General features: G+C 40.1%; 1 protein-coding gene across 1 annotated transcript; it reads right to left on the reverse strand.

The window, feature by feature from the left end:
* Nucleotides 1-10,193: 10,193 nt before the first annotated feature.
* LOC117339031 lies at nucleotides 10,194-16,278 on the reverse strand. The gene is made up of 2 exons (XM_033900398.1): nucleotides 16,141-16,278; nucleotides 10,194-12,642 (listed from the first exon to the last, which is right to left on the reverse strand). Exon 2 carries the CDS (start codon nucleotides 12,575-12,577, stop codon nucleotides 10,880-10,882), a length of 1,698 nt encoding a protein of 565 aa, XP_033756289.1. The 5' UTR covers nucleotides 12,578-12,642; nucleotides 16,141-16,278; the 3' UTR covers nucleotides 10,194-10,879.
* Between the last annotated feature and the right edge of the window lie 8,017 nt (nucleotides 16,279-24,295).

A 24,295-nucleotide genomic window follows, 5' to 3' on the forward strand; every position in this document is an offset into this window, starting at 1 on the left:
GACATACCGGGTATCTTACCTGATGTTATATCGTCTTCTGTCACCGACATACCAGGGATCTTACCTGATTTATATCGTCTTCTGTCACCGACATACCAGGTATCTTACCTGATGTTATATCGTCTTCTGTCACCGACATACCAGGTATCTTACCTGATGTTATATCGTCTTCTGTCACCGACATACCAGAGGTATCTTACCTGATGTTATATCTTCTTCTGTCACCGACATACCCGGTATCTTACCTGATGTTATATCGTCTTCTGTCACCGACATACCAGGTATCTTACCTGATGTTCATATCGTCTTCTGTCACCGACATACCGGGTATCTTACCTGATGTTATATCGTCTTCTGTCACCGACATACCAGGTATCTTACCTGATGTTATATCGTCTTCTGTCACCGACATACCAGGTATCTTACCTGATGTTATATCGTCTTCTGTCACCGACATACCAGGTATCTTACCTGATGTTATATCGTCTTCTGTCACCGACATACCAGGTATCTTACCTGATGTTATATCGTCTTCTGTCACCGACATACCAGGTATCTTACCTGATGTTATATCGTCTTCTGTCACCGACATACCGGGTATCTTACCTGATGTATATCGTCTTCTGTCACCGACCTACCGGGTATCTTACCTGATGTTATATCGTCTTTTGTCACCGACATACCAGGCTATCTTACCTGATGTTATATCGTCTTCTGTCACCGACACACTGGGTATTCTTACCTGATGTTATATCGTCTTCTGTCACCGACATACCAGGTATCTTACCTGATGTTATATCGTCTTCTGTCACCGACAGACCAGGTATCTTACCTGATGTTATATCGTCTTCTGTCACCGACATACCAGGTATCTTTCCCTGATGTTATATCGTCTTCTGTCACCGACATACCAGGCTATCTTACCTGATGCTTATATCGTTTTCTGTCACCGACATACCAAGGATCTTACCTGATGTTATATCGTCTTCTGTCACCGACATACCGGTATCTTACATGATGTTATATCGTCTTTCTGTCACCGACATACCAGGTATCTTACCGATGACTTCTGTGATATCATATCTTACTGACGTATATTCTTCGTCACATACCAGGTATCTTACCTGATGTTATATCGTCTTCTGTCACCGACATACCGTATCTTACCTGATGTTATATCGTCTTCTGTCACCGACATACCAGGTATCTTACCTGATGTATATCGTCTTCTGTCACCGACATACCAGGTATCTTACCTGATGTTATATCGTCTTCTGTCACCGAATACCAGTATCTTACCTGATGTTATATCGTCTTCTGTCACCGACTCCCAGTATCTACCTGATGTGTATCGTCTTCTGTCACCGTACCAGTATCTTACCTGATGTATATATCGTCTTCCGTCACCGACATATCCAGGATATCTTACCTGATGTTTATCGTCTTCTGTCACCGACATACCGGGTATCTTACCTGATGGTTATATCGTCTTCTGTCACCGACTACCAGGTATCTTACCTGATGTTATAATGTCTTCTGTCACGACATACCACGATATATTACCTGATGTTATATCGTCTTCTGTCAACGACATACCAGGTATCTTACCTGATGTTATATCGTCTTCTTTCACCGACATACAGGTATCTTCCTGATGTTATATCGTCTTCTGTCACCGACATACCAGGTATCTTACCTGATGTTATATCGTCTTCTGTCACCGAACATCCAGGTATCTACCTGATGTTATATCGTCTTCTGTCCACCGGACATACCAGGTTCTTACCTGATGCTTATATCGTCTTCTGTCACCGACATTACCAGTATATTACCTGATTTAAATCTCTTCTGTCACCGACACTCCTATCTTACCTGATGTTATATCGTCTTTGTCACCATACCCGACTTACCTGATGTTTAGGTTCTTCTGTCGATACCGGTATCTTACTTATGTGTATCGTCTCTGTCACTGACTAACCGATTTTCTACCTGTGTATATCTCTTTGCCCATACGGGTATCTTCTGATGATATCGCTTTTACCATAATATCATTTTTACGTCCTGTTCACATATGTATTCTTCTGTCGATACAGGTCATTTCCAATATGTATATCTCTTCTGTCCGAAAAGTATTTACCTATTATCTTCTGTCACGACATACAGATATCTCTACGTTAATCGTCTTCTGTCATCGATACCGGTCTTACCTGTACCGTATATCTCTTACGTCACGACTTACCACTATATGTATCTTCTTCCTGACAGTACTACCAGTCTCTTCTGATTTCAAATCTCTTCTTATACATCCGGTATCGCTGCTGTATTCTTCACCGACATACCAGGTATCTTACCTGATGTTATATCGTCTTCTGTCACCGACATACCAGGTATCTTACCTGATGTTATATCGTCTTCTGTCACCGACATACCAGGTATCTTACCTGATGTTATATCGTCTTCTGTCACCGACATACCAGGTATCTTACCTGATGTTATATCGTCTTCTGTCACCGACATACCAGGTATCTTACCTGATGTTATATCGTCTTTCTGTCACCGACATACTAGGTAACTTACCTGATGTTATATCGTCTTCTGTCACCGACATACCAGGGTATCTTACCTGATGTTATATCGTCTTCTGTCACCGACATACCAGGTATCTTACCTGATGTTATATCGTCTTCTGTCACCGACATACCAGGTATCTTACCTGATGTTATATCGTCTTCTGTCACCGACATACCAGGTATCTTACCTGATGTTATATCGTCTTCTGTCACCGACATACCAGGTATCTTACCTGATGTTATATCGTCTTCTGTCACCGACATACCAGGTATCTTACCTGATGTTATATCGTCTTCTGTCACCGACATACCAGGTATCTTACCTGATGTTATATCGTCTTCTGTCACCGACATACCAGGTATCTTACCTGATGTTATATCGTCTTCTGTCATCCGACCTACCAGGTATCTTACCTGATGTATATCGTTCTTCTGTCACCGACATACCAGGTATCTTACCTGATGTTATATCGTCTTCTGTCACCGACATACCAGGTATCTTACCTGATGTTATATCGTCTTCTGTCACCGACATACCAGGTATCTTACCTGATGTTATATCGTCTTCTGTCACCGACATACCAGGTATCTTACTGATGTTATATCGTCTTCTGTCACCGACATACCAGGTATCTTACCTGATGTTATATCGTCTTCTGTCACCGACATACCGGTATCTTACCTGATGTTATATCGTCTTCTGTCACCGACATACCAGGATATCTTACCTGATGTTATATCGTCTTCTGTCACGACATACCAGGTATCTTACCTGATGTTATATCGTCTTCTGTCACCGACATACCGGGTATCTTACCTGATGTTATATCGTCTTCTGTCACCGACCTACCAGGTATCTTACCTGATGTAATATCGTCTTCTGTCACCGACATACCAGGTATCTTACCTGATGTTATATCGTCTTCTGTCACCGACATACCAGGTATCTTACCTGATGTTATATCGTCTTCTGTCACCGACATACCAGGTATCTTACCTGATGTTATATCGTCTTCTGTCACCGACTTACCAGAGATCTAACCTGATGTTATATCTTATTTTGTCACCGACATACCAGGTATCTTTCCCGATGTTATATCGTCTTCTGTCACCGATACACTGGGTATCTTACCTGATGTTTATATCGTCTTCTGTCACCGACATACCGGGTATCTTACCTGATGTTATATCGTCTTCTGTCACCGACATACCGGGTATCTTACCTGATGTTATATCGTCTTCTGTCACCGACATACCAGGTATCTTACCTGATGTTATATCGTCTTCTGTCACCGACATACCAGGTATCTTACCTGATGTATAATCGTTTTCTGTCACCGACATAAGGTATTTACCTGATGTTATGTCTTCTGTCACCGACATACCAGGTTTCTCTGACGTTTATTCTCTGTCACCAAACCAGGTATCTTACCTGATTTATGTCTTCTGTCACCACTACCGGTATCTTACCTGATGTTATCGTCTTCTGTCATCGATACCTCGTATCTTATATGTTTATGTTTCTTCTTCCTCTACCAGATTCCCTTCTCATGTTTTATGTTCTACTCCGTACACTGTTACCGACATCGTTTTACTAGTTTCTTCCTTGCATACTCTCTTCACCGTTACATATCTTCTGTCACAACTCCAGTATCTACCTGATGTTTCTCTGTTCACCATTACAGCTATCTTACCGAGTTATATCGTTTCTGTCACCGACATACCGGTATCTTACCTGAGTTTCTATGTCTTGTCACACCATACCGGTATCCTTATATTCATGTTTATGTCCCATACCACAGGTATCTTACCTGATGTTATATCGTCTTCTGTCACCGACATACCAGGTATCTTACCTGATGTTATATCGTCTTTCTGTCACCGACATACCAGGTATCTTACCTGATGTTATATCGTCTTCTGTCACCGACATACCAGGTATCTTACCTGATTGTATATCGTCTTCTGTCACCGACATACCAGGTATCTTACCTGATGTTATATCGTCTTCTGTCACCGACATACCAGGTATCTTACCTGATGTTATATCGTCTTCTGTCACCGACATACCAGGTATCTTACCTGATGTTATATCGTCTTCTGTCACCGACATACCAGGTATCTTACCTGATGTTATATCGTCTTCTGTCACCGACATACCAGGTATCTTACCTGATGTTATATCGTCTTCTGTCACCGACATACCAGCTATATCTTACCTGATGTTATATCGTCTTCTGTCACCGACATACCAGGTATCTTACCTGATGTTATATCGTCTTCTGTCAACCGACAATACCAGGTATATTACCTGATGTTATATCGTCTTCTGTCACCGACATACCAGGTTTCTTACCTTATGTAATATCGTCTTCTGTCACCGAGATACCAGCTATCTTACCTGATGTTATATCCTTTCTGTCACCGACATACCAGGTATCTTACCTGATGTTATATCGTCTTCTGTCACCGACATACCAGGTATCTTACCTGATGTTATATCGTCTTCTGTCACCGACATACCAGGTATCTTACCTGATGTTATATCGTCTTCTGTCACCGACATACCAGGTATCTTACCTGATGTTATATCGTCTTCTGTCACCGACATACCGGGTATCTTACCTGATGTTATATCGTCTTCTGTCACCGACATACCAGGTATCTTACCTGATGTTATATCGTCTTCTGTCACCGACATACCAGGTATCTTACCTGATGTTATATCGTCTTCTGTCACCGACATACCAGGTATCTTACCTGATGTTATATCGTCTTCTGTCACCGACATACCAGGTATCTTACCTGATGTTATATCGTCTTCTGTCACCGACATACCAGGTATCTTACCTGATGTTATATCGTCTTCTGTCACCGACATACCAGGTATCTACCTGATGTTATATCGTCTTCTGTCACCGACATACCAGGTATCTTACCTGATGTTATTCGTCTTCTGTCACCGACATACCGGGTATCTTACCTGATGTTATATCGTCTTCTGTCACCGACATACCAGGTATCTTACCTGATGTTATATCGTCTTCTGTCACCGACATACCAGGTATCTTACCTGATGTTATATCGTCTTCTGTCACCGACATACCGGGTATCTTACCTGATGTTATATCGTCTTCTGTCACCGACATACCAGGTATCTTACCTGATGTTATATCGTCTTCTGTCACCGACATACCAGGTATCTTACCTGATGTTATATCGTCTTCTGTCACCGACATACCAGGTATCTTACCTGATGTTATATCGTCTTCTGTCACGACATACAGGTATCTTACCTGATGTTATATCGTCTTCTGTCACCGACATACCGGGTATCTTACCTGATGTTATATCGTCTTCTGTCACCGACATACCAGGTATCTTACCTGATGTTATATCGTCTTCTGTCACCGACATACAGGTATCTTACCTGATGTTATATCGTCTTCTGTCACCGACATACCAGGTATCTTACCTGATGTTATATCGTCTTCTGTCACCGACATACCGATATCTTACCTGATGTTATATCGTCTTCTGTCACCGACATACCAGGTATCTTACCTGATGTTATATCGTCTTCTGTCACCGACATACCAGCTATATCTTACCTGATGTTATATCGTCTTCTGTCACCGACATACCAGGTATCTTACCTGATGTTATATCGTCTTCTGTCACCGACATACAGGGTATCTTACCTGATGTTATATCGTCTTCTGTCACCGACATACCAGGTATCTTACCTGATGCTATATCGTCGTTCTGACCACCACCTGATCTTACTGATGTTATATCGTCTTCTGTCACCGCCTCCGGTATCTTCCTGATGTATTCGTCTTCGTTCACCGATACCAGTATCTTACCTGATGTTATATCGTCTTCTTCACCGACATACCAGGTATTCCTGATGTTATATCGTTCTTCACCGACATACCATTCTTACCAGTTTATATCGTCTTCTGTCGACTACCAGTTCTTACCTGATGTTATATCGTCTTCGTCTCACGCCGGTACTACCTACTTAATGTCTTTATCGTCTTTTCACCAAAGTTCTTCTTACCGCTTTTCACAATAATTTTCTGTCACGACTAAACTCGTTACCCTACTTATCTTCTTTCGTCTCCGTCACCTACCGAGTATCTTACTTGTATCTTCTTCCCGACTACCGTTTTATCTTATGTCTTCTGTCACCGACCAGTATCTACTGATGCTTAATGTCTTCTTGTCACAACCGGTATCTACCTGAGTAATCCTTCTGTCACCGACATACCAGGTATCTTACCTGATGTTATACCGTCTTCTGTCACCGACATATCGGGTATCTTACCTGATGTTATATCGTCTTCTGTCACCGACATACCAGGTATCTTACCTGATGTTATATCGTCTTCTGTCACCGACATACCCGGTATCTTACCTGATGTTATATCGTCTTCTGTCACCGACATACCAGGTATCTTACCTGATGTTATATCGTCTTCTGTCACCGACATACCCGGTATCTTACCTGATGTTATATCGTCTTCTGTCACCGACATACCAGGTATCTTACCTGATCGTATATCGTCTTCTGTCACCGACATACCAGGTATCTTACCTGATGTTATATCGTCTTCTGTCACCGACCTACCAGGGTATCTTACCTGATGTATATCGTCTTCTGTCACCGACATACAGGGATCTTACCTGATGTTATATCGTCTTCTGTCACCGACATACCAGGTATCTTACCTGATGTTATATCGTCTTCTGTCACGACATACCAGGGTATCTTACCTGATGTTATATCGTCTTCTGTCACCGACATACCAGGTATCTTACCTGATGTTATATCTCCCTCTGTCATCCGACATACCAGGATATCTTACCTGATGTTATATCGTCTTCTGTCACCGACATACCAGGTATCTTACCTGGATGTACTATCGTCTTCTGTCACCGACCTACCTGGTATCTTACCTGATGTTATATCGTCTTCTGTCACCGACATACCAGGTATCTTACCTGATGTTATATCGTCTTCTGTCACCCGACATACCGGTTATCTTACCTGATGTTTTATCGTCTTCTGTCACGACATACCAGGTATCTTACCTGATGTTATATCGTCTTTCTGTCACCGACATACCGGTATCTTACCTGATGTTATATCGTCTTCTGTCACCGACATACCAGGTATCTTACCTGATGTAATATCGTCTTCTGTTCACCGACATACCAGGTATCTTACCTGATGTTATATCGTCTTCTGTCACACATACCGGCTTCTTACCTGATGATGTTATATCGTCTTCTTGCATCACGACACTACCAGGTATAGCTTACCTGATGTTATATCGTCTTCTGTCACCTGACATACCAGCTATCTTACCTGATGTTATATCGTCTTCTGTCAACCGACATACCAGGTATCTTACCTGATGTTATACGTCTTCTGTCACGGACATACCGGGTATCTTTACCTGATGTTATCGTCTTCTTTCACCGACATACCAGGTATCTTACCTGATGTATATCGTATTCTGTCACCGACATACCGGGTATCTTACCTGATGTTATATCGTCTTCTGTCACCGACATACCAGCTATCTTAACCTGATGTTATATCGTCTTCTGTCACCGAATACCAGGTATCTTACCTGATGTTATATCGTCTTCAGTCACCGAACAACCCGGTATCTTACCTGATGTTATATCGTCTTCTGTCACCGACATACCAGATATCTTACCTGACGTTATATCGTCTTCTGTCATTGACATACCAGGTTTCTTACCTTATGTAATATCGTCTTCTGTCACCGACATACCAGGTATCTTACCTGATTTTATATCGTCTTCTGTCACCGACATACCAGGTATCTTACCTGATTTTATATCGTCTTCTGTCACCGACATACCGGGTATCTTACCTGATGTTATATCGTCTTCTGTCACCGACATATCAGATATCTTACCTGATGTTATATCGTCTTTTGTCACCGACACACTGGGTATCTTACCTGATGCTTTATCGTCTTCTGTCACCGACATACCAGGTATCTTGCCTGATGTTATATCGTCTTCTGTCACCGACATACCGGGTATCTTACCTGATGTTATATCGTCTTCTGTCACCGACATACCAGGTATCTTACCTGATGTAATATCGTCTTCTTTCACCGACATACCAGGCATCTTACCTGATGTTAAATCGTCTTCAGTCACCGACATACCAGCTATCTTACCTGATGTTATATCGTCTTCTGTCACCGACAAACCAGGTATCTTACCTGATGTTATACCGTCTTCTGTCACTGACATACCAGGTTTCTTACCTGATGCTATGTCGTCTTCTGTCATCGACATACCAGTTATCTTACCTGATGTTATATCGTCTTCTGTCACCGACATACCGGGTATCTTACCTGATGTTATATCGTCTTCTGTCACCGACATACCGGGTATCCTACCTGATGTTATATCGTCTTCTGTCACCGACATACCAGGTATCTTACCTGATGTTATATCGTCTTCAGTCACCGACATACCCGGTATCTTACCTGATGTTATATAGTTTTCTGTCACCGACATACCAGATATCTTACCTGACGTTATATCGTCTTCTGTCATTGACATACCAGGTTTCTTACCTTATGTAATATCGTCTTCTGTCACCGACATACGGGTATCTTACCTGATGTTATATCGTCTTTTGTCACCGACATACCAGGTATCTTACCTGATGTTATATCGTCTTCTGTCACCCACAAACCATTTATCTTACCTGATGTTATATCGTCTTCTGTCACCGACATACCGGGTATCTTACCTGATGTTATATCGTCTTCTGTCACCGACATACCAGGTATCTTACCTGATTTTATATCGTCTTCTGTCACCGACATACCGGGTATCTTACCTGATGTTATATCGTCTTCTGTCACCGACATATCAGATATCTTACCTGATGTTATATCGTCTTTTGTCACCGACACACTGGGTATCTTACCTGATGCTTTATCGTCTTCTGTCACCGACATACCAGGTATCTTACCTGATGTTAAATCGTCTTCTGTCACCGACATACCGGGTATCTTACCTGACGTTATATCGTCTTCTGTCACCGACATACCAGGTATCTTACCTGATGTAATATCGTCTTCTGTCACCGACCTACCGGGTATCTTACCTGATGTTATATCGTCTTCTGTCACCGACATACCAGCTATCTTACCTGATGTTATATCGTCTTCTGTCACCGACCTACCGGGTATCTTACCTGATGTTATATCGTCTTCTGTCACCGACATACCAGGTTTCTTACCTGATGTTATACCGTCTTCTGTCACCGACATACGGGTATTTTACCTGATGTTATATCGTCTTCTGTCACCGACATACCAGAAATCTTACCTGATGATATATCGTCTTTTGTCACCGACACACTGGGCATCTTACCTTATGTAATATCGTCTTCTGTCAACTACATACCAGGTATTTCAAACCTAAGTCTTTTGCCAGAATACAGTTAGCTCGGATCTTTATATTTATTCCATTTACATTATTTTACTTTATTCTATTTGATATTGAAGAATTAGTTTTCTGTCGATTTTGTACTGAAATGAAAAACAGCAACACCGATTCAAAATTCAGTTATATTTATTACATAAAAATGATCATATTTACAAATGCAGGTACATGACCCTGACCTATATTTACCCTATTTCACACACTTGTTATTTCACATGATATATCTCAGATTTACAATTTTGGGTCATACCAAGTTTTTGTAGGTAAAACAAATCTGGAACTATCCACTGCAGGTGGTAAGGGAAGTCAGTTTACACACAGAAACCAGATACTAGGATGTCGATTTCAGATTTCATTTCAGTAGATGCAACATAACAGGTCTAGACTAGACGCGACATAACAGGTCTAGACAGTGTCGTGACCTACTCACATATCTACAATGGTGGTATCATGAATATAAAGTAGTAACATGTAAAACAAGGTTGGGACGAAGGTAGGGGTAACCAGAGTTTCCTCTGGCCCTGACACCATGTCTTGTGTAGGGCCACAGCGCACTACTTTATGAAAACGTGGAATTCTCCGACACAGTTTTGTGTCACTAAGAAAACTGACGGAATAAAACACCTAGATAGGACTAAATGGGTGTTCTGGGGTAAATAAATATCTTATTTATCCATATATGTAAGGTAGGTGTTATGTCACGCCCGATTTTACTGATAGAAAAATGTTAGATTAATGTAATTAAAGTCCACTTATATAAATTGTCTGTATCCTCACTCAAATTTAAGTTAAGTCGCTCAGTCACTATAATACTTGAGGAGTTTTAGTCCCATCTTTCCTGTATCAAACTCTAAGTTTGTCCACAACACATCATCCTTCTGTATACCGACTGCTCCTTGAGATCCTTTGTTTGTATGAAGTGTTTTTATGTACTTCCCTGCTCCACTTATCAGTTCTATTGTTTTCCTTTTCCATTCAGCAATAACAATATTACCCTTACTGTCATATACAACAGCGATTGGACCAAACGTCCTTGATCTCACCTCCCCCCGGGCCTCTATCCCCTCCCCCCGGTAGTGGACCAGAGGCTGGAGTGTTGGGTTGTACACAATGATGTGACGCCTGTAGTTTCCTGGATCACTGCCGTCTCCACTGATAAGTTTACTACTCACTACAGCTATGTTACCTGTAACACAACATTGCGTGATGGACCGTACGACCCCCGCCCCTAACTTCTCCAAAATGGCTTCTTGTAACACCCTCCCGTTGGATGTGAACATCATAACCTTGTACCCCTTTTGTTTACCCTCTGTACCCACTACTACCCGACCTTCCCTGGTCATACACAGACTGCCTGGGTTAGCATCTTTAATATTGAACCTTTTAACTACAGAACAAGAACTAGATATTTCACAAATAGTCCTACTGTCCCAACAACAGAACCACAGACGACCTGTGGTTGGGTCCACACTGATGTTTCTGATGTTGGTGTTGTGTTGAAACGTCGTTATGACCTGACCTTTGTTGTCTATGAGCTTAAGTTTGTTGCTGGTAAAGCTACACAGCCATGTACGGCCAGCAGGTGTCGGACAGATTGATGTGATTTGATCCGGGTATGCAAATTTTGACACGAGAATAGGACGGTCACAAAGTTTGTATTGGACTACTCCAGTGGACGCCTGACCACTCTCTGTAGACTGTTTTGGACGGACTTTTTCAGTGGACGCTTGACCAGTCTCTGTAGACTGTTTTGGACGGACTACTGGAAGTTGGTCGGAGTTACCACTATTTGTTGATTCTGACTGGCGAGTATCGATTTTTATTGTCCCCATGGCTTGCTTCAGGTGACTTCGTCTATCAATTCCTGGAGTAAAATCTGCCATGTCTAAATCAGGTGGCGGTGGGATGTCTGAATCCATTTCCCGGATTTCTGATACCGAGTCGTACATGAGTACAGTTGTTCCTGATTGAACAGTCTGCTTATACTCGGAACAGAGTTTCTTCAAATCATCCAACCTCTCCTCTAGGTTTGTGATGTGTGACTGAATGATGTCCGTGGACACCAATTCCATCTTATCATATATTGAAATATAATTATCTGCAATCTCGTCCAGCTGCAATTTACATTCACTGTCATTTTCAGAGACGTCTTTGCGAAGTTTATCGTACATAGGTTTACATGAAGACATTCTTGTTTTAGATAAAACGATTTCCTTGTTCAGTTTCGGAATGTTTACGTTGTCAGTTTCATTGACAAATTCCTGAATAATGTGCTGCTTTTGTGATTTTATGTTTGAAAGTTCAAGAAAGCTGTCCACATGTTCTTTGTGAATTGATAATGAACATGTTAAGCAAATGAAAACTTTACAATCCTGGCACAGAAAAACTACATCATTGTCTTTGTGGTCGTGGCACTTTTTATTCCCTTTCACTCTGATTGCCATCTGTGCCTGACTTGTTGATTGCTCTGACGACAATAGCCGTTGTCTTTTCATCTTGGCGTACTAAATTGTCGAATATCAATACAAAGACAACGGCTATTGAAGATCTTCTGGTAAGTCTGTAAAACAAAGAAATGGCAAAATTAGTAACATGTATCTTATGAAACTGTATAAGGTATAGTTATATGGAATTCTTGGTAGAAGTTGTCTGTGTGAACAGAATTTAGCGCTCAAATACACGTCGGAGTAGAATAAACAGGCATATCGTTTATCCATACACATCTGTCTAAATCTCCCTTCCAGAGCGAGACGGTTTAAACACGAATATATCAGTCAAGGGTTCGTAATGTCATCAGAAGCCTTGGCTAGCGAAGATGTATAGAAGGAAGCACGACCAATCATGTGAACATGCGGAGACAGAGATCGGGGAACTAATTGGGGAAATAGGGGAACCGGTTTTAATATATTTTACCAAGATGAAAATATTTTACCCAAATTCGACATAGCCCAACCTTTGAGGAAATGGGAAACCCCTGTTGACAGAGGTGCCGGTCCTGATAGGCAAACATTTTGAAATCCCTTTTCTACTGCTTCTACCCCTTGAACAGGAAAGGCAATATAGCAAATAAGTACCGTGCCGTTAACGTGATATAAGATTTCTGTCCAGTAGGCACAGAGGCGAGGCCGAAGAGAAGATATGTTCCGTCTTTTTTGTAGGCAGTGACGGCATTGTTTCAAAATTAAGTCAGAGCCATGCTAACAGAAAGGGAGACTAATTTCATATAAATGATTGACAAGAATTTCGTTGGGACTGAAGGATGGAGTCAAATAGGAAAAATAAAGCACCTTCCCTAAATCTTTTCTTCTGTATGAGTATGTCCTAATTTGATTTTTAAGCATCCTTTAGTGAAGAGGAACAGCACATAAAGTCATACCACGGGTTGATACTTTTGCTAAACAACGGTTAGCAAAGATTAAATGTCATTACACCGTTGTTTTAACGGTATACACAAACACCACTATAATCTAGTAATGGATGCATCCGTACCATCATCGCCGTGTACCATTGTTGCAATTGTTCATTTTCAGCGAAATACTAAATCAAGTGTTAAGCGTTTTCCTGTTTCCTGTTTTTCAATAATACGGCGGCGATCGATCGAATCACAATCAATACGGAGTTCAAATGTAACGGAAGTGACTATCAAATAAGGGATGAGACATTAATCACGTTAGGCATCCAACAAGGTACAGACATGCGCAGTATACGTTTTTGATTACTATCTTTGAATATCATTTTGAAAATTGATCGATATGCATAAGCGGTGGCGAATTTTATGTCGGACAAACTTATTAAAAAATAACCTCTTCACTGCCAGATTTTAAATTTGCAAAAATTACTGACGTCAATAATCTATGAAGCTACACTAACCGTCCTGTACTGACAATTACTACAGCTATGTTATTGACTTTTAACTATTTCACGACTATCATAAACGATCAGACTTATCAGAAATACATTTGTTATATCCTAGCCGATCCATGCAGAAACCACAATAAACAATATATAGTTTCTAATGGAAATTACGCTGCCTTTGTCCAAAGCTTAGATAAAAGAAAGAATCTAAAACGTAACTAAAGGTACCTAACCGATTGTGTTAAAATGTCGTTATTGAAATAAAATTTTACAAATCCTCTCTCTCATACATTCTTCCTCGTATAAAAACCCCCATTCTACAATCACATTCATTACGTAGAGACCCTCCACCATGTATTCACTGCACGCAGACCGTTTCTCACACTCAACATTCAGAATATCCATCGCAAAAACTTCTCCTGGAATAAAACATTGCCTTATCCGTCCTCTAGTACACTCTCTCATACATATCCGTCCTTCCACTCGGAGTCTCTCTTACACACACCATTCCTTCCACACAGACTCTCAATAATACATTCCATCACCCATACCCTTCCTTTCACACTTCCTCATACATATGTGTCCTTCCACTCGGACTCTCTCTTACACATACCATTTTCTCACACAGACACTCCCTTACACATACCCTTTTCTTTCACCCTCCCTAACACACATCCGTCCTTCCACACAGACTCCCTAATACATTCCATCACCCATACCCTCCTTACACAATCCCTCATACATATCCGTCCTTCCATACAGACTCCCTAATACATTCCATCACCCATACCCTTCCTTACACAATCCCTCATACATATCCGTCCTTCCATACAGACTCCCTAATACATTCCATCACACATACCCTTCCTTACACACTCCCTCATACATATCCGTACTCCCACTCGGACTCTCTCTGACACAAACCATTTTTTTCCAAACAGATTCTCCCTAAAACATACTCTTCCTTTCACCCTCGCAAACGCACATCCGTCCTTCCACTCGGACTCTCTCTCTTAAACACACCATTCCTTCTAAAGAGATTATCCCTAACACACACGACGACCTTCCTTTACATACCCTTCCTCATACATATCTGTCCTTCCACTCGGCCTCTTTCTTACACACGGCCTGCCTTACGCACACATGTGAGAACATACCCTTCCTTCCACACAGACGTCTAGACTCTCACTTACGCATCACTTGTATACATCGATCCTCCGGACCCTTACATTCCTCTACACAGACCCTCCCTAACTCACCCTTTCTTGCGCAAAGAAAGGCATCATCGCACTCTTTCATACACACCATTCCTTGCACACGAAGCCTTCATCTTGCAACTCTTCTCAAGCACAGACCTTCTTATATAAATCCACACAGACACGCCCCCTACACACTCTTCTCTCACATACAGAACCTTCCTCATTCACACCCTCGATTACACACAAATGCTCTTTCACACATCTTTTTCTTACACACAGGCCCCTTCTCATACACAATTTCCTTTCCAAACTATTCTTTCCTCACTGACACTCATTCAGAAATTTTCCCTCGCATAAACAGCCTTAATCATTTTTACGCATCGAATTAGTCTCCGACGAAAACACTGACTTTAGTCCTATATTGCATTATGCACTAAATTCACGATTTTCCTTATCATGCTCAAAAGACAATAATTTATTTTTATAATTGGATAAACGTAAAAAGAGGCGCCAAAAGATGACTTCGCCAAATTGAGAACATTTACAATATTTGTTAGTTTAATGTCCCGAAGGAGATTGATCACTTTGATGTAATAATGGGGTTTGAAAATATCTTCAACACAAACAGCGATTAAGAAATGTGTGTGCAACCCCACTTTTCAATCGCGAAATATCTTTATCTGCAATGAGGAATATAAAATTGAACCAGACAGTTCTTTTGTCTTCCTTGTAGTAATTGAGCCTATGTGGCCAAAGAAAACGGTATAAGTCGGCGGACATGAATGAGCTGAAGTGAGTATGGTGTATTGAACAATAATGTACAAAACAGGTAAATATTTCGAATGAATTGGAATGAAAGACCGTGTATACCTAGGCATTATGACTCATTTGGACAATGGCTTATCATTATGCAACAATCAAAGGTACATGTCTACATTTCATAATGAATTTATCTGTGAACCCTACAGTTCAGAACTTTGATCTTTGGAAAAATTTGTACTTACATGTCTAAATGAAATGTATTTCAAAACGTCAGTTTCTTTGGCTCCTGGGAGTGCCGGGGAAGCTTGTTCCGAGACTGGACTGGAAATGAATGCTGACTTGTGTCTTTTGAACAACTTTTAACACTGTGGGCGAATCGCGTCGAGTCGATGGTTATAAAGGCCATATGAAAGTACTTCGACAACGCCTGTAAGTCCATAATGCATTGCGTCTTCGTCCAATCAGATGAATGAGATGTTGTTGTCACGTGTTGTGTTCAATTCGCCAGGAAGTGTATGACTCACCAATATTACCAGGAAAGCAGACTGTATGTAACCGAATGTCGTAAATGGTTGTTAATGTAAACTGCAAAAAGATTGCTAGAACGTTCTATCAGAATTCCTGAAATAAAAGACAAGAATCATTGCAAAAATGTTTTATATCCATTCGTTTGTTTTTTGTTGTTTTTTGTTGTTTTTTTGTTTCTATTTGTTTTTGGTTTTTGGTTTTTATTGTATAGCGTCCTATTAACATCCAGGGAATTTCAGGACGTGTCTGGTTTTGGAGGTGGAGGAAAGCCGGAGTATCCGAAGAAAAACCACCGACCTACGGTCAATACCAGGCAGTTTCGAACTCGCCACCCAGAGTTGGAGGTGATAACGTGTCGAGACATCTTAACCACTCGGCCACCGTGTCCCCTTAATCGTTCGTGTATATGAGGTTATAGGGAGTGTGAACCACGTGACCTTAGGCTTATTTGATATGGACTACAATAGTTTAATGGATTGTGGTAGTGAATTTTGTTTATGTCCTTATATGGCAATCGGGTTCGACCTTTAAATACTCCCCTGTGACGTATCCGGCTCTGTTTCACTAATATTGTATGATATGAGTTTATTATTTCCTGATCAGATTCCGTTACCACTTATATGAAGTTATTGAAAGCAAATACAATTGATATGCTTCGTAAACAAACATCCACACATAGCATTGTTATTTATTTCAGTAAATTTCCTAATTTTACATTATGAACCATACAGTATATTTAGGTGCATGCATTTAAATATCTATGAAGTAACGATATGATTTTCACGTATGGTTATCATACCTCTTTCAGCATGAACTCGAGGGCATAATAAACAAAACTTGATACGGTGTAATTATATCTTAATTATAAAATTTCATTCAAAGGTAAAACATATTGATCACAATATCTCTCTTTGATAACCTAGTATACATTTCTCTGAATCCCATTCCACAAAAGCTTCGATGTCACTGTAAATGTAAACTTTATTTATTTTACAGCAATTGCGAAACAAGTTATATTAACTTATATTAATCTCGTTTGTTGGCTCTGATAGAAGCGCGCGAGGGGTCTTACTGTGGGAGGAAACCGGAGTACCCGGGGAAAACCCACGTGGTCGGGCAGGTAACCCCATACCTTTTCACTTCCGATCGGGGAATCGAACCCTGGCCGCCTAGGTGAAAGGCAAGTGTGCTACCACTGTGCCACCCGACCATCCGATGTTTATGTATTTCGTGGGTAAAAGTATTATCATAGTGAAAGCGGTATTTGTATTTCAGAAAAAAATAACTTATAAGTATTACGTTATTGATAGAAAAAATCATATTTTTTATCGTTTTGAACAGGTATGCTTATTATCTGTATATTTAAGACGTTGACAGGGTATCTACCGCTAAGAATACATGAAATGGGCCTCATACTGTATATTTGTTAAATTTCGCGGGGATAATATTTTACGGTTGTCAGAGTCGGACCTAGATCACGGATACAGAGTTTAGCGCGCTCACATCTTGTAAACACTGATATAGATTTGTTTGTGTATATACTTATTCGCTAGGTATTTATTTTCGCATCATATGCAATGACTGAACCTCTAAAATAATCGCTTTTGGGGTTAATTCTATAAACAGGATTAAAAGACGGAAGGTAGTAGATTTTTAATGCAATTGTTCTATTTAAATTTAGAAGATAGAAAAAAGGCCCAACTGTTTAGAAGGTGATAATCGAGTGTGAAGTATTTTAGTATTGTTTAAAAAACACAATGGCTTATTATTTTTTAATCGGTCAAAGTTTGGCGGGAGAACAGGTACAATCGGGAAAAACGATGTTATGTTTGTAAACTCGTTCAATCTGTTACATATTCCAAATACTTATGAATTGAATAGGTTTATAAACTTGTAATCTTAAATTCAAACATTTAAACAGTTTAAGTTCTTCGTACTTCACGCCTGTGGTGGTGTCACATGACTTCCGGTTCTTTCTGTAATAATATGTACTTCACATATATTCCAGATAACAACTACTTGTATATTGTTATGATCACAAGTGTTTGTAGTTCTAAATGGGGACTATTGTTCGACCGGATTTGACTCCATATACGAATAAACGTTAATGATTTTGACCTTGACATGAAAATTTGCTGTTGTGAATATTATCACACAAATATGGCATTAAGGAAAGCATTTTAATCGTCAAATAAGGTTTAGTTAAACTCTTTGAACATGACAAGAAGACTGTTTTAAGATACATTGTTCAGTCCCTGAGTTTGAGGTAAAGAATGCTGATCGGGGGGGGGGGGGGGGGGGGGGGGGGGGGGGGGGACGCGCCCAAACTCCACAATTTAACTATGTGTCGTCTTGAAAACGTCCTTCTTACTATGATCAGAGATCTTAATGGTATGAAAAAAGAACACTTTTATTCGCTAAAATACCTCAAAATATATTTTGTGTTATGTTCTGAAAACTCTGAAATTCTGAAAAACTATTTGCATTTCAAAACAAAATAAGTGTGCATACGCGTCAAACTCCACAATTTAACTATGTGTCTTGAAAACGTCCTTCTTACTATGATCAGGGATCTTAATGGTATGAAAAAAGAACACTTTCATTCGCTAAAATACCTCAAAATGTATTTTGTGTTATGTTTTTATTCTGAAAAACTATTTGCATTTCAAAACAATATCAGTGTGCATACCTTTAATAGTCTCTAATCCGGTCAAACGTAAACAAAATAAGTGTGCATACCTTTAATAGTCTCTAATCCGGTCAAACGTAAACAAAATAAGTGTGCATACCTTTAATAGTCTCTAATCCGGTCAAACGAAAACAAAATAATTGTGCATACCTTTAATAGTCTCTAATCCGGTCAAACGAAAACAAAATAAGTGTGCATACCTTTAATAGTCTCTAATCCGGTCAAACGAAAACAAAATAAGTGTGCATACCTTTAATAGTCTCTAATCCGGTCAAACGAAAACAAAATAAGTGTGCATACCTTTAATAGTCTCTAATCCGGTCAAACGAAAACAAAATAATTGTGCATACCTCTAATAGTCTCTAATCCGGTCAAACGAAAACAAAATAAGTGTGCATACCTTTAATAGTCTCTAATCCGGTCAAACGAAAACAAAATAAGTGTGCATACCTTCAATAGCCTCTAATCCGGTCAAACGGATGCTCCTCTAATCGACATTTGTTAGCATAACGGCATTATTGTTTTTATGTTAGATATGTGCGTAACTAAATAATTGTTTTCTGCTGTAAGATACAGGCACAATGCTTTTGTTCGTTTTTGTTTGTTTTTTGGGGTTTTTTTTTAACGTCTTATTAACAGCCAGGGACATTTCAGGACGTGCCAGGTTTTGGAGGTGGAGGAAAGCCGGAGAACACGGAGAAAAACCATCGACCAACGGTCAGTACCTGGCAACTGCTCCACGCAGCTTTCGAACTCTTAGGTGGAGGGCTAGTGATAAAGTGTCGGGATACCTTAACCACTCGGACACAGCGGCTCCTATTGCACAATGCTTTGATGTATGAATCTGCAGAAATAAATACTGTAAAAAAATATTTCAGATTTTGGCTACAATATCGATTAAGAACATATTATTATTAGCATATGATAAAGCAAAAATATGACACATATTGAAACGAAACCTTATACGCAAAGGAAAAGAGATAAGTAATACGTTCCTAATTGGTATATGTATATAACCGGAGAAATATAATAAATGTCAAATAGTATCATAGAGCAAGAAATAAGATACGAGAATATTGTTAAATACTTCGTTTTGTAGCGAAAATAAATGAAAAAAAGAAATTGAACAAGTAAGTTAACAAATAATGGAGTATACAATATGCACGTGTATTTGATGTACGTGTTGTATGTAGGAAATTCAAATGATCACGTGACCGCATTTCACCGAGCTGATTGGACAAATGGGGGAATATTTCTGGATATTTCGATAAATGGTGACGGTAAACTTTGTTTATGCAAATCTATAGAAACTCCAACTTTAAATATTTCCCTGTAGTGTTTTGATGTCATGGTATGACCTACATTTGTTATTTCCTCCTCAATTCCTGTTAACACTTAAATGAGGTGATGCTGCCATTGTTATTGAAAGCAAATACAATGTTTGCAGCCTAAAACACTTGACAAACATGCACTCATAGCATTGTTAATAATTTCAGTATATTAACCGTATACCGTACCGTATACGTGATATATATTGGTCAAATTACATGACATTGTATAGGAATATGGGGCCGCGGTGGCCGAGTGGTTAAGGTGTCCCGACACTTTATCACTAGCCCTCCACCTCTGGGTTCTACGTGGGGCAGTTGCCAGGTACTGACCGTAGGCCGGGGGTTTTTCTCCGGGTACTCTGGCTTTCCTCCACCTCTAAACCTGGCACGTCCTTAAATGACCCTGGCTGTTAATAGGACGTTAAACAAAAACAAACAAACAAACAAACAAAAGTATAGGAATAATGCAATCAGAATACCAACGAAAGTCAAGACTCGAAAAAACGTACCGGTCACTGACATTGATTGGCGATAGATATTGTTGTGTTTATGATGAGATTACATAATATCTAGTAACAGTAAAGTCATATGGTCCAGGGGAGATAATCAAATGAAAAGAAAAGCAAGACGTTAATAAAATACATTAAATAATCAGAGTATAATGTTGAGTGTACAGCAGTATAGTATATATTGACCAGTAATCCGAAATCCTGTGATGCACCTTTCCTTTTTTTAGCCTTTTTTTCTGTGACTTCTAAGATTTATGTAACAGCGTCATCAAACTGGAAAAAAATGTTGACATAGTCAAATTTATTCTCATTATAAAGAACAGCCATATCAAGATTTCAATATAACAGAATGTTGGCGTCATAGGCCAGAATGAAGTCTAGTAATACATTGAATTCTGAATTGTTAATAGGTTGGGCAAAAAAAGAGATTGCGAGGCAAGGACCTCGCGACCTCGCCTCGCCTCGTTACTTCGCGATCTCGTGACCTCGACTTTACGTCGAGATTGCAAGGTCGCGAGATTATGAGGTTGCCTTACCGGCCATCATAGCATTTACTCTTTTAATGGATGGTAATAAAATGGAAGAGGGCAATTATGATTGTCAAATAAAGATATTTCTTTGGATTGGTGTGCGACAGGTTCAGCTTCATGTCATAAGGCCACGTTTTTTGTATAAATCTTGGCCAATCAAGAGGGACAAGAATGAGTCTACTGTAAACGTAATAATTTTCGCGGGGGGTTAATTTTGTGATTTCAATATGTAAACTATACGCGGGGGTAATTTTCTCTATCGGTCCACTTTCGCTTGTAGTTTAAGATTATTGATATTGATTTCAAAATACGCGTTGGGGAATTTTCGCGTACAAAAGGAGTCCGTGTAATTAGCGTGAATTCCCCCCTCGCGTAAATTTCAACGTTTACAGTATATAGAGTTTAGTACATTATATTTAAAAGAAATGGTTCATAAACGTTTCTAGTGGTATGAGAGTGGATGTCAGAGTGATGGAGGGGTAGTATATTTGCTCAATTGGACGAAGTGTGACCGAGTGGCATAGTGGTCACATACATGCTTTTCATCTAGGCGGATTGGACTGGATATCATATCGGACATTATGAAAAGGCCAAAGGTCACCTGCCCGACCAAGTCGGGGTTAAATAGGAGAGACACTAAGCATGCACAACCTTGAGCAATGTTTAATTTTGTGATTTACATGTATTTTTCTAGCAAATATAGGGTCCCAGTGAGTCTCTAAATACTTTCTTTGATGATTAATTAATTTATTGTTATACTTTACAATCACAAACAATCACAGAAAATGATAGCACATGTGTGATCACAGAAAAGGATAACACGTGTAATCACATGAAATGATAACACATGTGTAATCACAGAAAATGACAGCACGTGTAATCACAGAAAATGACAGCACGTGTAATCACAGAAAATGACAGCACGTGTAATCACAGAAAATGACAGCACGTGTAATCACAGAAAATGACAGCACGTGTAATCACAGAAAATGATAACTCGTGATCACATATTAATATCACACGTGAAATCACAGAAAATGACAGCACGTGTAACCATAGATTAATAACACATGTATTCTGCACGTGTATATATCTAGCTATATATACCTTCTATATGTGTGATAGTGTTTTACCTGTTAAGTCGTTACCCGTGTTTCACGCGAGCCTCCCGTTCTGATTGTATTTTAATTCAATGGAAACCGGAAAACAACTGAACGCTTGACTTATATTTCTGAGAAATTTGGGATTGTTCAAAACAGATCACAGCGATGACGTCACGGATGTAGCGGCGATTGGAGTTTATTGAAGTGGCTGATGTCTGTCGATAACGTTATGATAACATTATTCTGGCTACAGACATGTACACGTACATATATTTGTACTTATCTAAGTAGGTATAACCAATCTATGTACATATATATACACGCCCTATGACCCTTTATTGTGTACGGTAATATCTGTCAGCATGGCCTTCTTATAAGTGTCTAACACAGACACACAATTGAATTAAACAAAAACAAAACAAAAACAAACAAAAAACAAAACAAAAAACAAAAAAAACAGGGTGATTTTTAAATCGTGACCTGACCGGGTTTCGAGCGTAGACTCTCAGACACCAGTACGTAGACTCTAAGACACCAGTACGTAGACTCTAAGACACCAGTACGTAGACTCTCAGACACCAGTACGTAGACTCTAAGACACCAGTACGTAGACTCTAAGACACCAGTACGTAGACTCTAAGACACCAGTACGTAGACTCTAAGACACCAGTACGTAGACTCTAAGACACCAGTCATAGACTCTAAGACACCAGTACGTAGACTCTAAGACACCAGTACGTAGACTCTAAGACACCAGTACGTAGACTCTAAGACACCAGTACGTAGACTCTAAGACACCAGTACGTAGACTCTCAGACACCAGTACCCAGACTCTAAGACACCAGTACGTAGACTCTAAGACACCAGTACCCAGACTCTAAGACACCAGTACGTAGACTCTAAGACACCAGTACGTAGACTTTAAGACACCAGTCATAGACTCTAAGACACCAGTACGTAGACTCTAAGACACCAGTACGTAGACTCTAAGACACCAGTCATAGACTCTAAGACACCAGTACGTAGACTCTAAGACACCAGTACGTAGACTCTCAGACACCAGTACGTAGACTCTAAGACACCAGTACGTAGACTCTAAGACACCAGTACGTAGACTCTAAGACACCAGTCCGTAGACTCTAAGACACTAGTACGTAGACTCTCAGACACCAGTACGTAGACTCTAAGACACCAGTACGTAGACTCTAAGACACCAGTACGTAGACTCTAAGACACCAGTCATAGACTCTAAGACACCAGTACGTAGACTCTAAGACACCAGTACGTAGACTCTAAGACACCAGTACGTAGACTCTAAGACACCAGTACTTAGACTCTAAGACACCAGTACGTAGACTCTAAGACACCAGTACGTAGACTCTAAGACACCAGTACGTAGACTCTAAGACACCAGTACGTAGACTCTAAGACACCAGTACGTAGACTCTAAGACACCATTACGTAGACTCTAAGACACCAGTACGTAGACTCTAAGACACCAGTACGTAGACTCTCAGACACCAGTACGTAGACTCTAAGACACCAGTACGTAGACTCTAAGACACCAGTACGTAGACTCTAAGACACCAGTACGTAGACTCTAAGACACCAGTACCCAGACTCTAAGACACCAGTACGTAGACTCTCAGACACCAGTACGTAGACTCTAAGACACCAGTACGTAGACTCTAAGACACCAGTACGTAG

This window comes from Pecten maximus, chromosome 1 (genome assembly GCF_902652985.1).
Source record: "Pecten maximus chromosome 1, xPecMax1.1, whole genome shotgun sequence".
In the NCBI taxonomy this organism is placed as follows: domain Eukaryota; kingdom Metazoa; phylum Mollusca; class Bivalvia; order Pectinida; family Pectinidae; genus Pecten; species Pecten maximus.

Bases quoted from the DNA above. Each gene is read 5' to 3' on its own strand.
- LOC117339031 (XM_033900398.1), bottom strand. From the start codon at position 12,577: ATGAAAAGACAACGGCTATTGTCGTCAGAGCAATCAACAAGTCAGGCA.